Source organism: Oncorhynchus nerka, linkage group LG12 (assembly GCF_034236695.1).
Source record: "Oncorhynchus nerka isolate Pitt River linkage group LG12, Oner_Uvic_2.0, whole genome shotgun sequence".
NCBI lineage: Eukaryota > Metazoa > Chordata > Actinopteri > Salmoniformes > Salmonidae > Oncorhynchus > Oncorhynchus nerka.
Genome location: NC_088407.1, coordinates 90,008,352 through 90,029,887, shown reverse-complemented (window position 1 = coordinate 90,029,887; position 21,536 = coordinate 90,008,352). Strand labels below are relative to the sequence as shown.

Sequence of the window (21,536 nt, the reverse complement as noted above, 5' to 3'; positions counted from 1 at the left end):
TTCAGAAGTTTCTGCAATTACTTCATTCACTGCACTCATTTGTATTAATGTACACACCGTGTTACGTCCCTTCTTCCTTTTTTTTTCTTCCTTGACAATATTTCTCCACTGAGATCGCCTAATTTCAATGGGTTCAATGACAGTTTATTTTATTTAACCACCAGAGGGCAGTGTCGCTATTCTGGACTCCAATAGTCTTGCTACTTGGCAGCTCCTGAATACTGTACTAGCAGTGCTAGCAGTGTTTAGCCTACTCTACTGGCGAAAGAAAATAAAAAATAACTGACGAATTACATAATTTTTTTGGGAGTTTCATTACTCACGCAACATTCTTCCCTTCAAGCAATGTCCGTTTATGTAGTTTAATCACCTCGTCGCCACTGTAATATTTGTGTTGTGGAGAAATGACCAGGCAGGAGACGGGAGTACAGTTAGTTGTCCTTTAGTCAAAAACCCCTCGTGCTCTACAGTTTGCGGCATTCCAGTGCGCATGTGCATTTCCTATTAGGTGTAGTAACATAACACTGCCGTAATGCATTACTGCTTAGTAACAGCACAGTAACTAATATAAACAGATGTAGATCCCAGATACTACAGATACTATAGCAGGTGAATAACAGGTGAATAGCAGGTGTATAGCAGGTGAATAACAGGTGAATAGCAGGTGAATAACAGGTGAATAACATGTGACTAGCAGGTGAATAGCAGGTGAATAACAGGTGTAAAGCAGTTCGACACATACAACGACACAGAGTTACACATGGAGTAAAACAAACATACAGTCAATAATACAGTAAAAAAATCAAGTCTATATACAATGTGAGCAAATTAGGTGAGAAGGTGAGGTAAAGGCAAAAAATAGGCCATGGTGGCAAAGTAAATTTACAATATAGCAAGTAAAACACTGGAATGGTAGTTTTGCAATGGAAGAATGTGCAAAGTAGAAATAAAAATAATGGGGTGCAAAGGAGCAAAATAAATAAATAAATTAAATACAGTTGGGAAAGAGGTAGTTGTTTGGGCTAAATTATAGGTGGGCTATGTACAGGTGCAGTAATCTGTAAGATGCTCTGACAGTTGGTGCTTAAAGCTAGTGAGGGAGATAAGTGTTTCCAGTTTCAGAGATGTTTGTAGTTCTTTCCAGTCATTGGCAGCAGAGAATTGGAAGGAGAGGCGGCCAAAGAAAGAATTGGTTTTGGGGGTGACTAGAGAGATATACCTGCTGGAGCGTGTGCTACAGGTGGGAGATGCTATGGTGACCAGTGAGCTGAGATAAGGGGGGACTTTACCTAGCAGGGTCTTGTAGATGACATGGAGCCAGTGGGTTTGGCGACGAGTATGAAGCGAGGGCCAGCCAACGAGAGCGTACAGGTCGCAATGGTGGGTAGTATATGGGGCTTTGGTGACAAAACGGATTGCACTGTGATAGACTGCATCCAATTTGTTGAGTAGGGTATTGGAGGCTATTTTGTAAATGACATCGCCAAAGTCGAGGATTGGTAGGATGGTCAGTTTTACAAGGGTATGTTTGGCAGCATGAGTGAAGGATGCTTTGTTGCGAAATAGGAAGCCAATTCTAGATTTAACTTTGGATTGGAGATGTTTGATGTTTGATATGGGTCTGGAAGGAGAGTTTACAGTCTAACCAGACACCTAAGTATTTGTAGTTGTCAGAGCCGTCCAGAGTAGTGATGTTGGACAGGCGGGTAGGTGCTGGTAGCGATCGGTTGAAGAGCATGCATTTAGTTTTACTTGTATTTAAGAGCAATTGGAGGCCACGGAAGGAGATTTGTATGGCATTGAAGCTTGCCTGGAGGGTTGTTAACACAGTGTCCAAAGAAGGGCCGGAAGTATACAGAATGGTGTCGTCTGCGTAGAGGTGGATCAGAGACTCACCAGCAGCAAGAGCGACCTCATTGATGTATACAGAGAAGAGAGTCGGTCCAAGAATTGAACCCTGTGGCACCCCCATAGAGACTGCCAGAGGTCCGGACAGCAGACCCTCCGATTTGACACACTGAACTCTATCAGAGAAGTAGTTGGTGAACCAGGCGAGGCAATCATTTGAGAAACCAAGGCTGTCGAGTCTGCCGATGAGGATGTGGTGGTTGACAGAGTCGAAAGCCTTGGCCAGATCAATGAATACGGCTGCACAGTAATGTTTCTTATCGATGGCGGTTAAGATATCGTTTAGGACCTTGAGCGTGGCTGAGGTGCACCCATGACCAGCTCTGAAACCAGATTGCATAGCAGAGAAGGTATGGTGAGATTCGAAATGGTCGGTAATCTGTTTGTTGACTTGGCTTTCGAAGACCTTAGAAAGGCATGGTAGGATAGATATAGGTCTGTAGCAGTTTGGGTCAAGAGTGTCCCCCTTTGAAGAGGGGGATGACCGCAGCTGCTTTCCAATCTTTGGGAATCTCAGACGACACGAAAGAGAGGTTGAACAGGCTAGTAATAGGGGTGGCAACAATTTCGGCAGATAATTTTAGAAAGAAAGGGTCCAGATTGTCTAGCCCGGCTGATTTGTAGGGGTCCAGATTTTCAGCTCTTTCAGAACTTCAGCTGAATGGATTTGGGAGAAGGAGAAATGGGGAAGGCTTGGGCGAGTTGCTGTTGGGGGTGCAGTGCTGTTGACCGGGGTAGGAGTAGCCAGGTGGAAAGCATGGCCAGCCGTAGAAAAATGCTTATTGAAATTCTCAATTATGGTGGATTTATCAGTGGTGACAGTGTTTCCTATCTTCAGTGCAGTGGGCAGCTGGGAGGAGGTGTTCTTATTCTCCATGGACTTTACAGTGTCCCAGAACTTTTTGAGTTAGTGTTGCAGGAAGCAAATTTCTGCTTGAAAAAGCTAGCCTTGGCTTTTCTAACTGCCTGTGTATAACGGTTTCTAGCTTCCCTGAACAGCTGCATATCACGGGGCTGTTCGATGCTAATGCAGAACGCCATAGGATGTTTTTGTGTTGGTTAAGGGCAGTCAGGTCTGGGGAGAACCAAGGGCTATATCTGTTCCTGGTTCTAAATTTCTTGAATGGGGCATGTTTATTTAAGATTGTTAGGAAGGCATTTTAAAAAAATATCCAGGCATCCTCTACTGACGGGATGAGATCAATATCCTTCCAGGATACCCCGCCAGGTCGATTAGAAAGGCCTGCTCGCTGAAGTGTTTCAGGGAGCGTTTTACAGTGATGAGTGGAGGTCGTTTGACCGCTGACCCATTACGGATGCAGGCAATGAGGCAGTGATCGCTGAGATCTTGGTTGAAGACAGCAGAGGTGTATTTAGAGGGGAAGTTGGTTAGGATGATATCTATGAGGGTGCCCGTGTTTAAGGCTTTGGGGGTACCTGGTAGGTTCATTGATAATTTGTGTGAGATTGAGGGCATCAAGTTTAGATTGTAGGATGGCTGGGGTGTTAAGCATGTTCCAGTTTAGGTCGCCTAGCAGCACGAGCTCTGAAGATAGATGGGGGGCAATCAGTTCACATATGGTGTCCAGAGCACAGCTGGGGGCAGAGGGTGGTCTATAGCAGGCGGCAACGGTGAGAGACTTGTTTTTAGAGAGGTGGATTTTTAAAAGTAGAAGTTCAAATTGTTTGGGTACAGACCTGGATAGTAGGACAGAACTCTGCAGGCTATCTTTGCAGTAGATTGCAACACCGCCCCCTTTGGCAGTTCTATCTTGTCTGAAAATGTTGTAGTTTGGAATTAAAATTTCTGAATTTTTGGTGGTCTTCCTAAGCCAGGATTCAGACACAGCTAGAACATCCGGGTTGGCAGAGTGTGCTAAAGCAGTGAATAAAACAAACTTAGGGAGGAGGCTTCTAATGTTAACATGCATGAAACCAAGGCTATTACGGTTACAGAAGTCATCAAAAGAGAGCGCCTGGGGAATAGGAGTGGAGCTAGGCACTGCAGGGCCTGGATTCACCTCTACATCGCCAGAGGAACATAGGAGGAGAAGAATAAGGGTACGGCTAAAAGCAATAAGAATTGGTCGTCTAGAACGTCTGGAACAGAGAGTAAAAGGAGGTTTCTGGGGGTGATAAAATAGCATCAAGGTATAATGTACAGACAAAGGTATGGTAAGATGTGAATACAGTAGAGGTAAACCTAGGTATTGTGTGATGAAGAGAGAGATATTGTCTCTAGAAACATCATTGAAACCAGGAGATGTCATTGCATGTGTGGGTGGTGGAACTAATAAGTTGGATAAGGTATAGTGAGCAGGACTAGAGGCTCTACAGTGAAATAAGCCAATAAACACTAACCAGAACAGCAATGGACAAGACATATTGACATTAAGGAGAGGCATCCTTAGTCGAGTGATCAAAGGGGTCCAGGGAGTGGAGAGGTTGGTTTGGGGGTCACGGCGATTTAGACAGCTAGCCAGGACATCGTTAGCAAGCTAGCATAGGATGGAGGTCTGTTGCTAGCCACCTCTTGCGTTCCGTCAGTAGATTAGTGGGGTTCCGTGTGGTAGAGGGGATTCATCCAAATCACACAACAACAACAAAAATAAAAACAATAGATATAGTTATAGAGGCCCAAGAAGAAACATGTTAATAATAAAAATAAATAAATTGTCCGATTGTCTATTCTGAGAGCAGCCGGTAAGACAGCTAACGGTTAGCAGGCCGCAGATGGGCGTTCAGGTAACGTCGCGACGGAGGAGCCAGACGGATCTCCTTCGGGTAGATAACGTCGGCAGTCCAGTTGTGAAGGCCCGGTGGGGCTCCGCGTAGGCAGTAAAACGGGTCCGGATAGGTGTGATTGACGGAGCCCAGCCCAGGAGTGATTGACGGAGGTCAGGAGTGATTGACGGAGCTGGCTAGCTCCGGAGTAATTGATGTTTGCTCCGGAATCGACGAAAGCAGATAGACACACGGATAGCAGCCAGCTAGCTGTGAGATCCGGGAATGAATGTCCAGAGAGCAGTTGAAATCCAGGGACATGGAGAGAAAAATTGGTCCGGTATGTTCCGTTCCGAGCCGCACTGCGCCGTACAAAACTGGCGATAGATTTTCGAGCTAAAGGATAGCTGATGACCACAAACCGTGGTTAGCTGAATACTAACGAGTTGCCAGTAAAGAAGCTAACTAGCTTCTGAACTAGCTTCTGATTAGCTTCTGGCTAGCTCCTGGCTAGCTTCTGGCTAGTTTCTGGCTAGCTTCTTGGAGTTTCTGGCTAGCTTCTGGCTAGCTTCTTGGAGGATTGCAGATTTGAGGTAAATAATACTTATTTATAAATATAAATTGGTGAGGCGGGTTGCAGGAGAGTGTTTTGAAGATGAGTTGATGGAAAATAAAAATAAAATGTATGTGAAAAAAGTTGTAAATATATATATATACACGACACGACAAGACGAGGACAAAAGACGTCTGAACTGCTATGCCATCTCGGCTAAGTCGATTAATAACAAGTGAATAGCAGGTGAATAGCAGGTGTATAGCAGATTAATAACAAGTGAATAGCAGGTGAATAGCAGGTGAATAACAGGTGAATAGCAGGTGTATAGCAGGTGTATAGCAGGTGAATAGCAGGTGAATAACAGGTGAATAGCAGGTGAATAGCAGGTGTATAGCAGGTGAATAGCAGGTGAATAACAGGTGAATAGCAGGTGAATAGCAGGTGTATAACAGGTGAATAACAGGTGTATAGCAGGTGAATAGCAGGTGAATAGCAGGTGAATAGCAGGTGAATAACAGGTGTATAGCAGGTGAATAGCAGGTGTATAGCAGGTGAATAGCAGGTGTATAGCAGGTGTATAACAGGTGAATAGCAGGTGAATAGCAGGTGAATAGCAGGTGTATAGCAGGTGAATAGCAGGTGTATAACAGGTGAATAGCAGGTGAATAGCAGGTGTATAGCAGGTGAATAGCAGGTGAATAACAGGTGAATAGCAGGTGAATAGCAGGTGAATAGCAGGTGAATAGCAGGTGAATAGCAGGTGAATAGCAGGTGAATAGCAGGTGAATAACAGGTGTATAGCAGGTGAATAGCAGGTGAATAGCAGGTGAATAACAGGTGTATAGCAGATTAATAACAAGTGAATAACAGGTGAATAGCAGGTGAAGAAAAGTTCATAAAAATTGAATTAATTACAAGCCCTTAACTCTGTTTGGAATTGGCCCCTTGCTGAACACATTGCAAACAGAACATTCAGAGTATGAAGGACAGCTGATCTGTAGGAAGGTATGTACTTCCGCTCAGTGGGCCTCCGTCTCTCGACAGCCTAGTGGGCCTCCGTCTCTCGACAGCCTAGTGGGCCTCCGTCTCTCTACAGCCTCTACAGCCTAGTGGGCTGTGGGCCTCCGTCTCACTACAGCCTAGTGGGCTGTGGGCCTCCGTCTCTCTACAGCCTAGTGGGCTGTGGGCCTCCGTCTCTCTACAGCCTAGTGGGCCTCCGTCTCTCTACAGCCTAGTGGGCCTCCGTCTCTCTACAGCCTCTACAGCCTAGTGGGCTGTGGGCCTCCGTCTCTCTACAGCTTAGTGGGCCTCCGTCTCTCTACAGCCTAGTGGGCCTCCGTCTCTCTACAGCTTAGTGGGCCTCCGTCTCTCTACAGCCTAGTGGGCCTCCGTCTCTCTACAGCCTAGTGGGCCTCCGTCTCTCTACAGCCTAGTGGGCCTCCGTCTCTCTACAGCCTAGTGGGCCTCCGTCTCTCTACAGCCTAGTGGGCCTCCGTCTCTCTACAGCCTAGTGGGCTGTGGGCCTCCGTCTCTCTACAGCCTAGTGGGCCTCCGTCTCTCTACAGCCTAGTGGGCTGTGGGCCTCCGTCTCTCTACAGCCTAGTGGACCTCCGTCTCTCTACAGCCTAGTGGGCTTTGGGCCTCCGTCTCTCTACAGCCTAGTGGGCTTTGGGCCTCCGTCTCTCTTCAGCTTAGTGGGCCTCCGTCTCTCTACAGCCTAGTGGGCTGTGGGCCTCCGTCTCTCTACAGCCTAGTGGGCTGTGGGCCTCCGTCTCTCTACAGCCTAGTGGGCCTCCGTCTCTCTACAGCCTAGTGGGCTGTGGGCCTCCGTCTCTATACAGCCTAGTGGGCTGTGGGCCTCCGTCTCTCTACAGCCTAGTGGGCCTCCGTCTCTCTACAGCCTAGTGGGCCTCCGTCTCTCTACAGCCTAGTGGGCCTCCGTCTCTCTACAGCCTAGTGGGCCTCCGTCTCTCTACAGCCTAGTGGACCTCCGTCTCTCTACAGCCTAGTGGGCTGTGGGCCTCCGTCTCTCTACAGCCTAGTGGTCCTCCTTCTCTCTACAGCCTAGTGGGCTGTGGGCCTCCGTCTCTCTACAGCCTAGTGGGCTGTGGGCCTCCGTCTCTCTACAGCCTAGTTGGCTGTGGGCCTCCGTCTCTCTACAGCCTAGTGGACCTCCGTCTCTCTACAGCCTAGTGGGCCTCCGTCTCTCTACAGCCTAGTGGGCTGTGGGCCTCCGTCTCTCTACAGCCTAGTGGGCCTCCTTCTCTCTACAGCCTAGTGGGCTGTGGGCCTCCGTCTCTCTACAGCCTAGTGGGCTGTGGGCCTCCGTCTCTCTACAGCCTAGTGGGCTGTGGGCCTCCGTCTCTCTACAGCCTAGTGGGCCTCCGTCTCTCTACAGCCTAGTGGGCTGTGGGCCTCCGTCTCTCTACAGCCTAGTGAATAGTAGTAATGCCTCCCTGGTCAAAGTAGTATACAATGTAGGTAATAGTTGTGCCAATTTACACAACCTGACAGAGCTGAGGAAACTGACTCAACAACAGTGGTTTAACTGAGACAGTTCCTTCTGTTATGCCATTGTCGGTTCATATTTAATACTGTTGGGGGCGGCAGGTAGCCTAGTGATTAGAGCGTTGGGTCACTAACCATAAGGTTGCCAGATCGAATCCCAGAACTGACAAGGTAAAAATCTGTCGTTCTGACCCTGAACGAGGCAGTTAACCCACTGTTCCCCGGTAGGCCGTCATTGTAAATAAGAATTTGTTCTTAACTCAAATCAAATTTATTTATATAGCCCTTCGTACATCAGCTGATATCTCAAAGTGCTGTACAGAAACACAGCGTAAAACCCCAAACAGCAAGCAATGCAGGTGTAGAAGCACGGTGGCTAGGAAAAACTCCCTAGAAAGGCCAAAACCTAGGAAGAAACCTAGAGAGGAACCAGGCTATGAGGGGTGGCCAGTCCTCTTCTGGCTGTGCCGGGTGGAGATTATAAACCTAGAGAGGAACCAGGTTATGAGGGGTGGCCAGTCCTCTTCTGGCTGTGCCGGGTGGAGATTATAAACCTAGAGAGGAACCAGGCTATGAGGGGTGGCCAGTCCTCTTCTGGCTGTGCCGGGTGGAGATTATAAACCTAGAGAGGAACCAGGCTATGAGGGGTGGCCAGTCCTCTTCTGGCTGTGCCGGGTGGAGATTATAACAGAACATGGCCAAGATGTTCAAATGTTCATAAATGACCAGCATGGTCAAATAATAATAATCACAGGCAGAACAGTTGAAACTGGAGCAGCAGCACGGCCAGGTGGACTGGGGACAGCAAGGAGTCATCATGTCAGGTAGTCCTGGGGCATGGTCCTAGGGCTCAGGTCAGTTGAAACTGGAGCAGCAGCACGGCCAGGTGGACTGGGGACAGCAACTGAATTGCCTGGTAAAATAAAGGTTTATATACGTATGTATAAATATATATAAAATATTTTATTAAACAATAAGGTAGGTGTTGTTGACGTTCCAGGTGATGATGTAATGTTAGGAGATTTTTAGTATCAGGAAATACAATTTATTTTTTAACTAGTAAGATCATAAAAAGAAAATGCTTGTTTGTGTCTGTTCTGTTCCAGGCTGTCTGTTCTGTCCCAGGCTGTCTGTTCTGTTCCAGGCTGTCTGTTCTGTTCCAGGCTGTCTGTTCTGTTCCAGGCTGTCTGTTCTGTCCCAGGCTGTCTGTTCTGTCCCAGGCTGTCTGTTCTGTTCCAGGCTGTCTGTTCTGTTCCAGGCTGTCTGTTCTGTTCCAGGCTGTCTGTTCTGTCCCAGGCTGTCTGTTCTGTTCCAGACTGTCTGTTCTGTTCCAGGCTGTCTGTTCTGTCCCAGACTGTCTGTTCTGTCCCAGGCTGTCTGTTCTGTTCCTGTTCTGTTCCAGGCTGTCTGTTCTGTTCCAGGCTGTCTGTTCTGTCCCAGGCTGTCTGTTCTGTTCCAGGCTGTCTGTTCTGTTCCAGACTGTCTGTTGTCCCAGGCTGTCTGTACTGTCCCAGGCTGTCTGTTCTGTTCCAGGCTGTCTGTTCTGTCCCAGGCTGTCTGTTCTGTTCCAGGCTGTCTGTTCTGTTCCAGGCTGTCTGTTCTGTTGTTCCAGACTGTCTGTTCTGTACTGTCCCAGGCTGTCTGTCTGTTCTGTCCCAGGCTGTCTGTTCTGTTCCCCAGGCTGTCTGTTCTGTCCCAGGCTGTCAGTACTGTCCCAGCTGTCTGTTCTGTCTGTCTGTTCTGTCCCAGGCTGTCTGTTCTGTTCCAGGCTGTCTGTTCTGTCCCAGGCTGTCTGTTCTGTCCCAGGCTGTCTGTCCCAGTTCTGTCCCAGGCTGTCTGTTCTGTTCCAGGCTGTCTGTTCTGTGTTCCAGGCTGTCTGTTCTGTCCCAGGCTGTCTGTTCTGTCCCAGGCTGTCCCCCAGGCTGTCTGTTCTGTCCCAGACTGTCAGTACAGGGCTGTCTGTTCTGTCCCAGGCTGTCTGTACTGTCCCAGGCTGTCTGTTCTGTCCCAGACTGTCTGTTCTGTCCCAGGCTGTCTGTACTGTCCCAGACTGTCTGTTCTGTCCCAGGCTGTCTGTTCTGTCTGTCAGTACTGTCCAGGCTGTCTGTTCTGTCCCAGACTGTCAGTTCTGTCCCAGACTCTGTTCTGTTCTGTTCCAGACTGTCTGTTCTGTCTGTCTGTTCTGTCCCAGACTGTCTGTTCTGTCCCAGACTGTCTGTTCTGTCCCAGGCTGTCTGTTCTGTCCCAGGCTGTCTGTACTGTCCCAGACTGTCTGTTCTGTTCTGTCTGTTCTGTTCCAGGCTGTCTGTTCTGTTCCAGACTGTCTGTTCTGTCCAGGCTGTCTGTTCTGTTCCAGGCTGTCTGTTCTGTTCTGTCTGTTCTGTTCCAGGCTGTCTGTTCTGTTCCAGGCTGTCTGTTCTGTTCCAGGCTGTCTGTTCTGTCCCAGGCTGTCTGTTCTGTCCCAGGCTGTCTGTTCTGTTCCAGGCTGTCTGTTCTGTTCCAGGCTGTCTGTTCTGTCTGTTCTGTTCAGGCTGTCTGTTCTGTCCCAGACTGTCTGTTCTGTCCCAGGCTGTCTGTTCTGTTCCTGTTCTGTTCCAGGCTGTCTGTTCTGTTCCAGGCTGTCTGTTCTGTCCCAGGCTGTCTGTTCTGTTCCAGGCTGTCTGTTCTGTTCCAGGCTGTCTGTTCTGTTCCAGGCTGTCTGTTCTGTCCCAGGCTGTCTGTTCTGTTCCAGGCTGTCTGTTCTGTCCCAGGCTGTCTGTTCTGTCCCAGGCTGTCTGTTCTGTCCCAGGCTGTCTGTTCTGTTCCAGGCTGTCTGTTCTGTTCCAGGCTGTCTGTTCTGTTCCAGGCTGTCTGTTCTGTTCCCAGGCTGTCTGTTCTGTTCCAGGCTGTCTGTTCTGTTCCCAGGCTGTCTGTTCTGTCCCAGGCTGTCTGTTCTGTCCCAGGCTGTCTGTTCTGTCCCAGGCTGTCTGTTCTGTCCCAGGCTGTCTGTTCTGTTCCAGGCTGTCTGTTCTGTTCTGTCTGTTCTGTCCAGGCTGTCTGTTCTGTCCCAGGCTGTCTGTTCTGTTCCAGGCTGTCTGTTCTGTCCCAGGCTGTCTGTTCTGTCCCAGACTGTCCTGTTCAGGCTCTGTTCTGTCCCAGACTGTCTGTTCTGTCCCAGGCTGTCTGTTCTGTTCCTGTTCTGTTCCAGGCTGTCTGTTCTGTTCCAGGCTGTCTGTTCTGTCCCAGACTGTCTGTTCTGTTCCAGGCTGTCTGTTCTGTTCCAGACTGTCTGTTCTGTTCCAGGCTGTCTGTTCTGTCCCAGGCTGTCTGTTCTGTCCCAGGCTGTCTGTTCTGTTCCAGGCTGTCTGTTCTGTCCCAGGCTGTCTGTTCTGTCCCAGGCTGTCTGTTCTGTCCCAGACTGTCTGTTCTGTCCCAGGCTGTCTGTTCTGTCCCAGGCTGTCTGTTCTGTCCCAGGCTGTCTGTTCTGTCCCAGACTGTCTGTTCTGTTCCAGACTGTCTGTTCTGTCCCAGGCTGTCTGTTCTGTCCCAGACTGTCTGTTCTGTCCCAGGCTGTCTGTTCTGTTCCAGGCTGTCTGTTCTGTTCCAGGCTGTCTGTTCTGTCCCAGGCTGTCTGTTCTGTTCCAGGCTGTCTGTTCCAGGCTGTCTGTTCTGTCCCAGGCTGTCTGTTCTGTCCCAGGCTGTCTGTTCTGTCCCAGGCTGTCTGTTCTGTCCCAGACTGTCTGTTCTGTCCCAGGCTGTCTGTTCTGTTCTGTCTGTTCTGTTCCAGGCTGTCTGTTCTGTCCCAGGCTGTCTGTTCTGTTCCAGGCTGTCTGTTCTGTCCCAGACTGTCTGTTCTGTTCCAGGCTGTCTGTTCTGTTCCAGGCTGTCTGTTCTGTTCCAGGCTGTCTGTTCTGTCCCAGGCTGTCTGTTCTGTTCCAGGCTGTCTGTTCTGTCCCAGGCTGTCTGTTCTGTTCCAGGCTGTCTGTTCTGTCCCAGGCTGTCTGTTCTGTCCCAGGCTGTCTGTTCTGTCCCAGACTGTCTGTTCTGTCCCAGGCTGTCTGTTCTGTCCCAGGCTGTCTGTTCTGTCCCAGGCTGTCTGTTCTGTCCCAGGCTGTCTGTTCTGTCCCAGACTGTCAGTACTGTCCCAGGCTGTCTGTTCTGTTCCAGACTGTCAGTACTGTCCCAGGCTGTCTGTACTGTCCCAGGCTGTCTGTTCTGTCCCAGACTGTCAGTACTGTCCCAGACTGTCTGTTCTGTTCCAGGCTGTCAGTACTGTCCCAGGCTGTCTGTTCTGTCCCAGACTGTCAGTACTGTCCCAGACTGTCTGTTCTGTCCCAGGCTGTCAGTACTGTCCCAGGCTGTCTGTTCTGTCCCAGACTGTCAGTACCGTCCCAGGCTGTCTGTACTGTCCCAGGCTGTCAGTACTGTCCCAGGCTGTCTGTTCTGTCCCAGGCTGTCAGTACTGTCCCAGGCTGTCTGTTCTGTCCCAGGCTGTCAGTACTGTCCCAGGCTGTCTGTTCTGTTCCAGACTGTCAGTACTGTCCCAGGCTGTCTGTACTGTCCCAGGCTGTCTGTTCTGTCCCAGACTGTCAGTACTGTCCCAGACTGTCTGTTCTGTTCCAGACTGTCTGTTCTGTCCCAGACTGTCAGTACTGTCCCAGACTGTCTGTTCTGTTCCAGGCTGTCAGTACTGTCCCAGACTGTCTGTACTGTTCCAGGCTGTCTGTTCTGTTCCAGACTGTCTGTTCTGTCCCAGACTGTCAGTACTGTCCCAGACTGTCTGTTCTGTTCCAGGCTGTCAGTACTGTCCCAGACTGTCTGTTCTGTCCCAGGCTGTCTGTACTGTCCCAGGCTGTCTGTTCTGTTCCAGACTGTCTGTACTGTCCCAGGCTGTCTGTACTGTCCCAGGCTGTCTGTACTGTCCCAGGCTGTCTGTTCTGTTCCAGACTGTCTGTACTGTCCCAGGCTGTCTGTACTGTCCCAGGCTGTCTGTACTGTCTCAGGCTGTCTGTTCTGTCCCAGGCTGTCTGTACTGTCCCAGGCTGTCTGTTCTGTCCCAGGCTGTCTGTACTGTCCCAGGCTGTCTGTACTGTCCCAGGCTGTCTGTTCTGTTCCAGACTGTCTGTTCTGTTCCAGACTGTCTGTACTGTCCCAGGCTGTCTGTACTGTCCCAGACTGTCTGTACTGTTCCAGACTGTCTGTACTGTCCCAGGCTGTCTGTACTGTTCCAGACTGTCTGTACTGTCCCAGGCTGTCTGTACTGTCCCAGGCTGTCTGTACTGTTCCAGACTGTCTGTACTGTCCCAGGCTGTCTGTACTGTTCCAGACTGTCTGTACTGTCCCAGGCTGTCTGTACTGTCCCAGGCTGTCTGTTCTGTCCCAGGCTATCTGTACTGTCCCAGGCTGTCTGTTCTGTCCCAGGCTGTCTGTTCTGTCCCAGACTGTCTGTTCTGTCCCAGACTGTCTGTACTGTTCCAGACTGTCTGTTCTGTCCCAGGCTGTCAGTACTGTCCCAGGCTGTCTGCACTGTCCCAGGCTGTCTGTTCTGTCCCAGACTGTCAGTACTGTCCCAGGCTGTCTGTTCTGTCCCAGACTGTCAGTACTGTCCCAGGCTGTCTGTTCTGTCCCAGGCTGTCAGTACTGTCCCAGGCTGTCTGTTCTGTTCCAGACTGTCAGTACTGTCCCAGGCTGTCTGTACTGTCCCAGGCTGTCTGTTCTGTCCCAGACTGTCAGTACTGTCCCAGACTGTCTGTTCTGTTCCAGGCTGTCAGTACTGTCCCAGGCTGTCTGTTCTGTCCCAGACTGTCAGTACTGTCCCAGACTGTCTGTTCTGTCCCAGGCTGTCAGTACTGTCCCAGGCTGTCTGTTCTGTCCCAGACTGTCAGTACCGTCCCAGGCTGTCTGTACTGTCCCATGCTGTCAGTACTGTCCCAGGCTGTCTGTTCTGTCCCAGGCTGTCAGTACTGTCCCAGGCTGTCTGTTCTGTCCCAGGCTGTCAGTACTGTCCCAGGCTGTCTGTTCTGTTCCAGACTGTCAGTACTGTCCCAGGCTGTCTGTACTGTCCCAGGCTGTCTGTTCTGTCCCAGACTGTCAGTACTGTCCCAGACTGTCTGTTCTGTTCCAGACTGTCTGTTCTGTCCCAGACTGTCAGTACTGTCCCAGACTGTCTGTTCTGTTCCAGGCTGTCAGTACTGTCCCAGACTGTCTGTACTGTTCCAGGCTGTCTGTTCTGTTCCAGACTGTCTGTTCTGTCCCAGACTGTCAGTACTGTCCCAGACTGTCTGTTCTGTTCCAGGCTGTCAGTACTGTCCCAGACTGTCTGTACTGTTCCAGACTGTCTGTACTGTCCCAGGCTGTCTGTACTGTTCCAGACAGTCTGTACTGTCCCAGGCTGTCTGTTCTGTCCCAGGCTGTCAGTACTGTCCCAGGCTGTCTGTTCTGTTCCAGACTGTCAGTACTGTCCCAGGCTGTCTGTACTGTCCCAGGCTGTCTGTTCTGTCCCAGACTGTCAGTACTGTCCCAGACTGTCTGTTCTGTTCCAGACTGTCTGTTCTGTCCCAGACTGTCAGTACTGTCCCAGGCTGTCTGTACTGTCCCAGGCTGTCTGTTCTGTTCCAGACTGTCTGTTCTGTTCCAGACTGTCTGTTCTGTTCCAGGCTGTCAGTACTGTCCCAGACTGTCTGTACTGTTCCAGACTGTCTGTACTGTCCCAGGCTGTCTGTACTGTTCCAGACAGTCTGTACTGTCCTAGGCTGTCTGTACTGTCCCAGGCTGTCTGTACTGTTCCAGACTGTCTGTACTGTCCCAGGCTGTCTGTACTGTTCCAGACTGTCTGTACTGTCCCAGGCTGTCTGTACTGTTCCAGACTGTCTGTACTGTCCCAGGCTGTCTGTTCTGTCCCAGGCTGTCTGTTCTGTCCCAGACTGTCTGTTCTGTCCCAGACTGTCTGTTCTGTCCCAGGCTGTCTGTACTGTCCCAGGCTGTCTGTACTGTCCCAGGCTGTCTGTACTGTTCCAGACTGTCTGTTCTGTCCCAGACTGTCTGTACTGTTCCAGACTGTCTGTTCTGTCCCAGGCTGTCTGTACTGTCCCAGGCTGTCTGTACTGTCCCAGGCTGTCTGTACTGTCCCAGGCTGTCTGTACTGTTCCAGACTGTCTGTTCTGTCCCAGGCTGTCAGTACTGTTCCAGGCTGTCTGTACTGTCCCAGGCTGTCTGTACTGTCCCAGACTGTCTGTTCTGTCCCAGACTGTCTGTTCTGTCCCAGGCAGTCTGTACTGTCCCAGGCTGTCTGTACTGTTCCAGACTGTCTGTTCTGTCCCAGACTGTCTGTACTGTTCCAGACTGTCTGTTCTGTCCCAGGCTGTCTGTACTGTCCCAGGCTGTCTGTACTGTCCCAGGCTGTCTGTACTGTCCCAGGCTGTCTGTACTGTTCCAGACTGTCTGTTCTGTCCCAGGCTGTCAGTACTGTTCCAGGCTGTCTGTACTGTCCCAGGCTGTCTGTACTGTCCCAGACTGTCTGTTCTGTCCCAGGCTGTCTGTACTGTCCCAGGCTGTCTGTACTGTCCCAGGCTGTCTGTACTGTCCCAGGCTGTCAGTACTGTCCCAGGCTGTCTGTACTGTCCCAGACTGTCTGTACTGTCCCAGGCTGTCTGTACTGTCCCAGGCTGTCAGTACTGTTCCAGACTGTCTGTTCTGTCCCAGGCTGTCTGTTCTGTCCCAGGCTGTCTGTACTGTCCCAGACTGTCTGTACTGTCCCAGGCTGTCAGTACTGTCCCAGGCTGTCTGTACTGTTCCAGGCTGTCTGTACTGTCCCAGACTGTCTGTACTGTCCCAGGCTGTCTGTACTGTCCCAGACTGTCAGTACTGTCCCAGGCTGTCAGTACTGTCCCATGTCTGTACTGTCCCAGGCTGTCTGTACTGTCCCAGGCTGTCTGTACTGTCCCAGGCTGTCAGTACTGTTCCAGACTGTCTGTACTGTCCCAGGCTGTCTGTACTGTCCCAGGCTGTCTGTACTGTCCCAGGCTGTCAGTACTGTCCCAGACTGTCTGTACTGTCCCAGGCTGTCAGTACTGTCCCATGCTGTCTGTACTGTCCCAGGCTGTCTGACATGTTCGTCTGTCCCTTTCCCAGGTGACCCCAGAGACACGTGCGGTCATCAGCTGGATGCAGGACATCCCCTTTGTCCTGAGTGCCAACCTCCACGGGGGAGAACTGGTGGTTACCTACCCCTTCGACTGCACCCGGGACTGGGCCCCTCAGGAAAACACCCCTACAGCTGACGATAGTTTCTTCCGCTGGCTGGCCACGGTCTACGCCTCCACCAACCTGGTCATGGCCAACCCTGATAGGAGGATCTGCCACTCTGAAGACTTCCAACAACACAACAACATCATTAACGGAGGAGCCTGGCACACCGTCCCTGGGAGTCAGTAGTTCTCCTATATATAATATATATAATAATCAACACCGTCCCTGGGAGTCAGTAGTTCTCCTATATATATATATATATATATATATATATATATATATAGTGGGGAGAACAAGTATTTGATTCACTGCTGATTTTGCAGGTTTTCCTACTTACAAAGCATGTAGAGGTCTGTAATTTTTTATCATAGGTACACTTCAACTGTGAGAGACGGAATCTAAAACAAAAATAAGTAATTAATTAGCATTTTATTGCATGACATAAGTATTTGATTACATCAGAAAAGCAGAACTTAATATTTGGTATAGAAACCTTTGTTTGCAATTACAGAGATCATACGTTTCCTGTAGTTCTTGACCAGGTTTGCACACACTGCAGCAGGGATTTTGGCCCACTCCTCCATACAGACCTTCTCCAGATCCTTCAGGTTTCGGGGCAATACAGACTTTCAGCTCCCTCCAAAGATTTTCTATTGGGTTCAGGTCTGGAGACTGGCTAGGCCACTCCAGGACCTTTAGATGCTTCTTACGGAGCAACTCCTTAGTTGCCCTGGCTGTGTGTTTCGGATCGTTGTCATGCTGGAAGACCCAGCCAAGACCCATCTTCAATGCTCCTACTGAGGGAAGGAGGTTGTTGGCCAAGATCTCGTGATATACAGTGCCTTGCGAAAGTATTCGGCCCCCTTGAACTTTGCGACCTTTTGCCACATTTCAGGCTTCAAACATAAAGATATAAAACTGTATTTTTTTGTGAAGAATCAACAACAAGTGGGACACAATCATGAAGTGGAACGACATTTATTGGATATTTCAAACTTTTTTAACAAATCAAAAACTGAAAAATTGGGCGTGCAAAATTATTCAGCCCCTTTACTTTCAGTGCAGCAAACTCTCTCTAGAAGTTCGGTGAGGATCTCTGAATGATCCAATGTTGACCTAAATGACTAATGATGATAAATACAATCCACCTGTGTGTAATCAAGTCTCCGTATAAATGCACCTGCACTGTGATAGTCTCAGAGGTCCGTTAAAAGCGCAGAGAGCATCATGAAGAACAAGGAACACACCAGGCAGGTCCGAGATACTGTTGTGAAGAAGTTTAAAGCCGGATTTGGATACAAAAAGATTTCCCAAGCTTTAAACATCCCAAGGAGCACTGTGCAAGCGATAATATTGAAATGGAAGGAGTATCAGACCACTGCAAATCTACCAAGACCTGGCCGTCCCTCTAAACTTTCAGCTCATACAAGGAGAAGACTGATCAGAGATGCAGCCAAGAGGCCCATGATCACTCTGGATGAACTGCAGAGATCTACAGCTGAGGTGGGAGACTCTGTCCATAGGACAACAATCAGTCATATATTGCAAAAATATGGCCTTTATGGAAGAGTGGCAAGAAGAAAGCCATTTCTTAAAGATATCCATAAAAAGTGTTGTTTAAAGTTTGCCACAAGCCACCTGGGAGACACACCAAACATGTGGAAGAAGGTGCTCTGGTCAGATGAAACCAAAATTGAACTTTTTGGCAACAATGCAAAACGTTATGTTTGGCGTAAAAGTAACACAGCTCATCACCCTGAACACACCATCCCCACTGTCAAACATGGTGGTGGCAGCATCATGGTTTGAAGCCTGCTTTTCTTCAGCAGGGACAGGGAAGATGGTTAAAATTAATGGGAAGATGGATGGAGCCAAATACAGGACCATTCTGGAAGAAAACCTGATGGAGTCTGCAAAAGACCTGAGACTGGTACGGAGATTTGTCTTCCAACAAGACAATGATCCAAAACATAAAGCAAAATCTACAATGGAATGGTTCAAAAATAAACATATCCAGGTGTTAGAATGGCCAAGTCAAAGTCCAGACCTGAATCCAATCGAGAATCTGTGGAAAGAACTGAAAACTGCTGTTCACAAATGCTCTCCATCCAACCTCACTGAGCTCGAGCTGTTTTGCAAGGAGGAATGGGAAAGAATTTCAGTCTCTCGATGTGCAAAACTGATAGAGACATCCCCCAAGCGACTTACAGCTGTAATCGCAGCAAAAGGTGGCGCTACAAAGTATTAACTTAAGGGGGCTGAATAATTTTGCACGCCCAATTTTTCAGTTTTTGATTTGTTAAAAAAGTTTGAAATATCCAATAAATGTCGTTCCACTTCCTGATTGTGTCCCACTTGTTGTTGATTCTTCACAAAAAAATACAGTTTTATATCTTTATGTTTGAAGCCTGAAATGTGGCAAAAGGTTGCAAAGTTCAAGGGGGCCGAATTCTTTCGCAAGGCACTGTATGGCCCCATCCATCCTCCCCTCAATATGGTGCAGTCGTCCTGTCCCCTTTGCAGAAAAGCATCCCCAAAGAATGATGTTTCCACCTCCATGCTTCACGGTTGGGATGGTGTTCTTGGGGTTGTACTCGTCCTTCTTCTTCCTCCAAACACGGCGAGTGGAGTTTAGACCAAAAAGCTCTATATTTGTCTCTTCAGACCACATGACCTTCTCCCATTCCTCCTCTGGATCATCCAGATGGTCATTGGCAAACTTCAGACGGGCCTGGACATGCGCTGGCTTGAGCAGGGGGACCTTGCGTGCGCTGCAGGATTTTAATCCATGACGGCGTAGTGTGTTACTATTGGTTTTCTTTGAGACTGTGGTCCCAGCTCTCTTCAGGTCATTGACCAGGTCCTGCCGTGTAGTTCTGGGCTGATCCCTCACCTTCCTCATGATCATTGATGCCCCACGAGGTGAGATTTTGCATGGAGCCCCAGACCGAGGGTGATTGACCGTCATCTTGAACGTCTTTCATTTTCTAATAATTGCACCAACAGTTGTTGCCTTCTCACCAAGCTGCTTGCTTATTGTCCTGTAGCCCATCCCAGACTTGTGCAGGTCTACAATTTAACCCTGATGTCCTTACACAGCTCTCTGGTCTTGGCCATTGTGTAGAGGTTGGAGTCTGTTTGATTGAGTGTGTGGACAGGTGTCTTTTATACAGGTAACAAGATCAAACAGGTGCAGTTAATACAGGTAATGAGTGGAGAACAGGAGGGCTTCTTAAAGAAAAACTAACAGGTCTGTGAGAGCCGGAATTATTACTGGTTGGTAGGTGATCAAAAACTTATGTCATGCAATAAAATGCAAATTATTTACTTAAAAATCATACAATGTGATTTTCTGGATTTTTGTTTTAGATTCCGTCTCTCACAGTTGAAGTGTACCTATGATTAAAATGACAGACCTCTACATGCTTTGTAAGTAGGAAAACCTGCAAAATCGGCAGTGTATCAAATATATAATAATCAACACTGACCTTGGGAGTCAGTAGATCTCCTATATACAGTGCCTTGCGAAAGTATTCGGCCCCCTTGAACTTTGCGACCTTTTGCCACATTTCAGGCTTCAAACATAAAGATATAAAACTGTATTTTTTTGTGAAGAATCAACAACAAGTGGGACACAATTGTGAAGTGGAACGACATTTATTGGATATTTCAAACTTTTTTAACAAATCAAAAACTGAAAAATTGGGCGTGCAAAATTATTTTTTATGTTTATGTTTTTATGTTTGAAGCCTGAAATGTGGCAAAAGGTCGCAAAGTTCAAGGCGGCCGAATACTTTCGCAAGGCACTGTATATATATATGTTTTGTTGCCATATTTTTGTCCCCCAGGTATGAATGACTTCAGCTACATGCACACTAACTGCTTCGAGGTGACGGTGGAGCTGTCGTGTGACAAGTTTCCTCACGCCAGCGAGCTTCCTACAGAGTGGGAGAACAACAAGGAGTCTCTGCTTGTCTACATGGAGCAGGTCTACTGTCCTTTACATGGATTATTTACCAAAGTTATACTGTATCGGAGTTATTCAAACTATTGGAAAGACTTCACTTGTAGAATACTGTCCTACTGCATATCCCAGCTCTCTCTTACCAGCTCTCCAATTTGTAGATATTTCCCTGATTATCTCTGTTTCTGATGTTCCCTGATCATCTCTGTTTCTGATGTTCCCTGATTATCTCTGTTTCTGATGTTCCCTGACTATCTCTGTTTCTGATGTTCTCTGACGATCACTGTTTCTGAATGTTCCCTGATCATCTCTGTTTCTGATGTTCTCTGACGATCTCTGTTTCTGATGTTCCCTGACGATCTCTGTTTCTGATGTTCCCTGACTATCTCTGTTTCTGATGTTCCCTGACGATCTCTGTTTCTGATGTTCCCTGACGATCTCTGTTTCTGATGTTCCCTGACGATCTCTGTTTCTGATGTTCACTGACTATCTCTGTTTCTGATGTTCCCTGACGATCTCTGTTTCTGATGTTCCCTGACGATCTCTGTTTCTGATGTTCCCTGACGATCTCTGTTTCTGATGTTCCCTGATCATCTCTGTTTCTGATGTTCCCTGACGATCTCTGTTTCTGATGTTCCCTGACGATCTCTGTTTCTGATGTTCCCTGACGATCTCTGTTTCTGATGTTCCCTGACGATCTCTGTTTCTGATGTTCCCTAATTATCTCTGTTTATTTCTGTTTTTGATGTTCCCTGATCATCTCTTTTTCTGATGTTCCCTGATCATCTCTGTTTCTGATGTTCCCTGATGATCTCTGTTTCTGATGTTCCCTGATCATCTCTGTTTCTGATGTTCCCTGACTATCTCTGTTTCTGATGTTCCCTGACTATCTCTGTTTCTGATGTTCCCTGACGATCTCTGTTTGTGATGTTCCCTGACTATCTCTGTTTCTGATGTTACCTGACGATCTCTGTTTCTGATGTTCCCTGATCATCTCTGTTTCTGATGTTCCCTGATCATCTCTGTTTCTGATGTTCTGTCCTTGCCTCTACCAGGTTCACAGAGGCATCAAGGGAGTGGTGAGAGACAAGATGACGAAGAAAGGCATTGCAGACGCCATTGTGAAAGTGGAAGACCTGGACCACGACATACGATCAGGTAGACGTAAGATTCTACAACGATGTACATGATGCACTACACTACACAGAAGAAACAGAAAAAAGAATCGGCCATTTTTTCTGTTTACCTCGCACTGCTTGTATGTCAAATTCCTGCCAGCGCCAATTTCTAACTGCTTGTAGTAGCAGACACAATGCTCCGTGCTCGGGATTTACGGTGTTACCGGCATAGCACACAAGGGGGTGCTGAAAACACAAGAAAAGCCCATTGGGCCTCTTACCAGAATGCTAACAAAATGTGCACAATCTAATAGTGAAATCTCAGACGCTGAGATGCTAAACAAGCGAAAACGAACATAAACAGGAAGCACAGGGAAAAAATGACAACTGTACAGAACTACTGGCAGAAAGCCATTCTAAGATATCTGATAACTTAATAATCATAATATAACAGTTCTGGGGAACTACAGTAAACTTCATAATGTGACTGGCTCAACTACAGTAAACTTCATAATGTGACTGGCTCAACTAC

The 21,536-nt window shown here is 48.4% G+C and overlaps 1 protein-coding gene across 2 annotated transcripts in view; it reads left to right on the top strand.

Moving 5' to 3' along the window:
- Positions 1-21,536, top strand: part of LOC115116033 (probable carboxypeptidase X1) — a 71,769-nt gene that overhangs the window by 44,272 nt on the left and 5,961 nt on the right. For both annotated transcript variants that reach the window (XM_065025953.1, XM_065025952.1), the window contains exons 10-12: positions 15,806-16,100; positions 19,771-19,910; positions 20,942-21,044. In XM_065025953.1, coding sequence (XP_064882025.1) covers positions 15,806-16,100; positions 19,771-19,910; positions 20,942-21,044 — 538 coding nt within the window. The remainder of the gene's footprint in view (positions 1-15,805; positions 16,101-19,770; positions 19,911-20,941; positions 21,045-21,536) is intronic.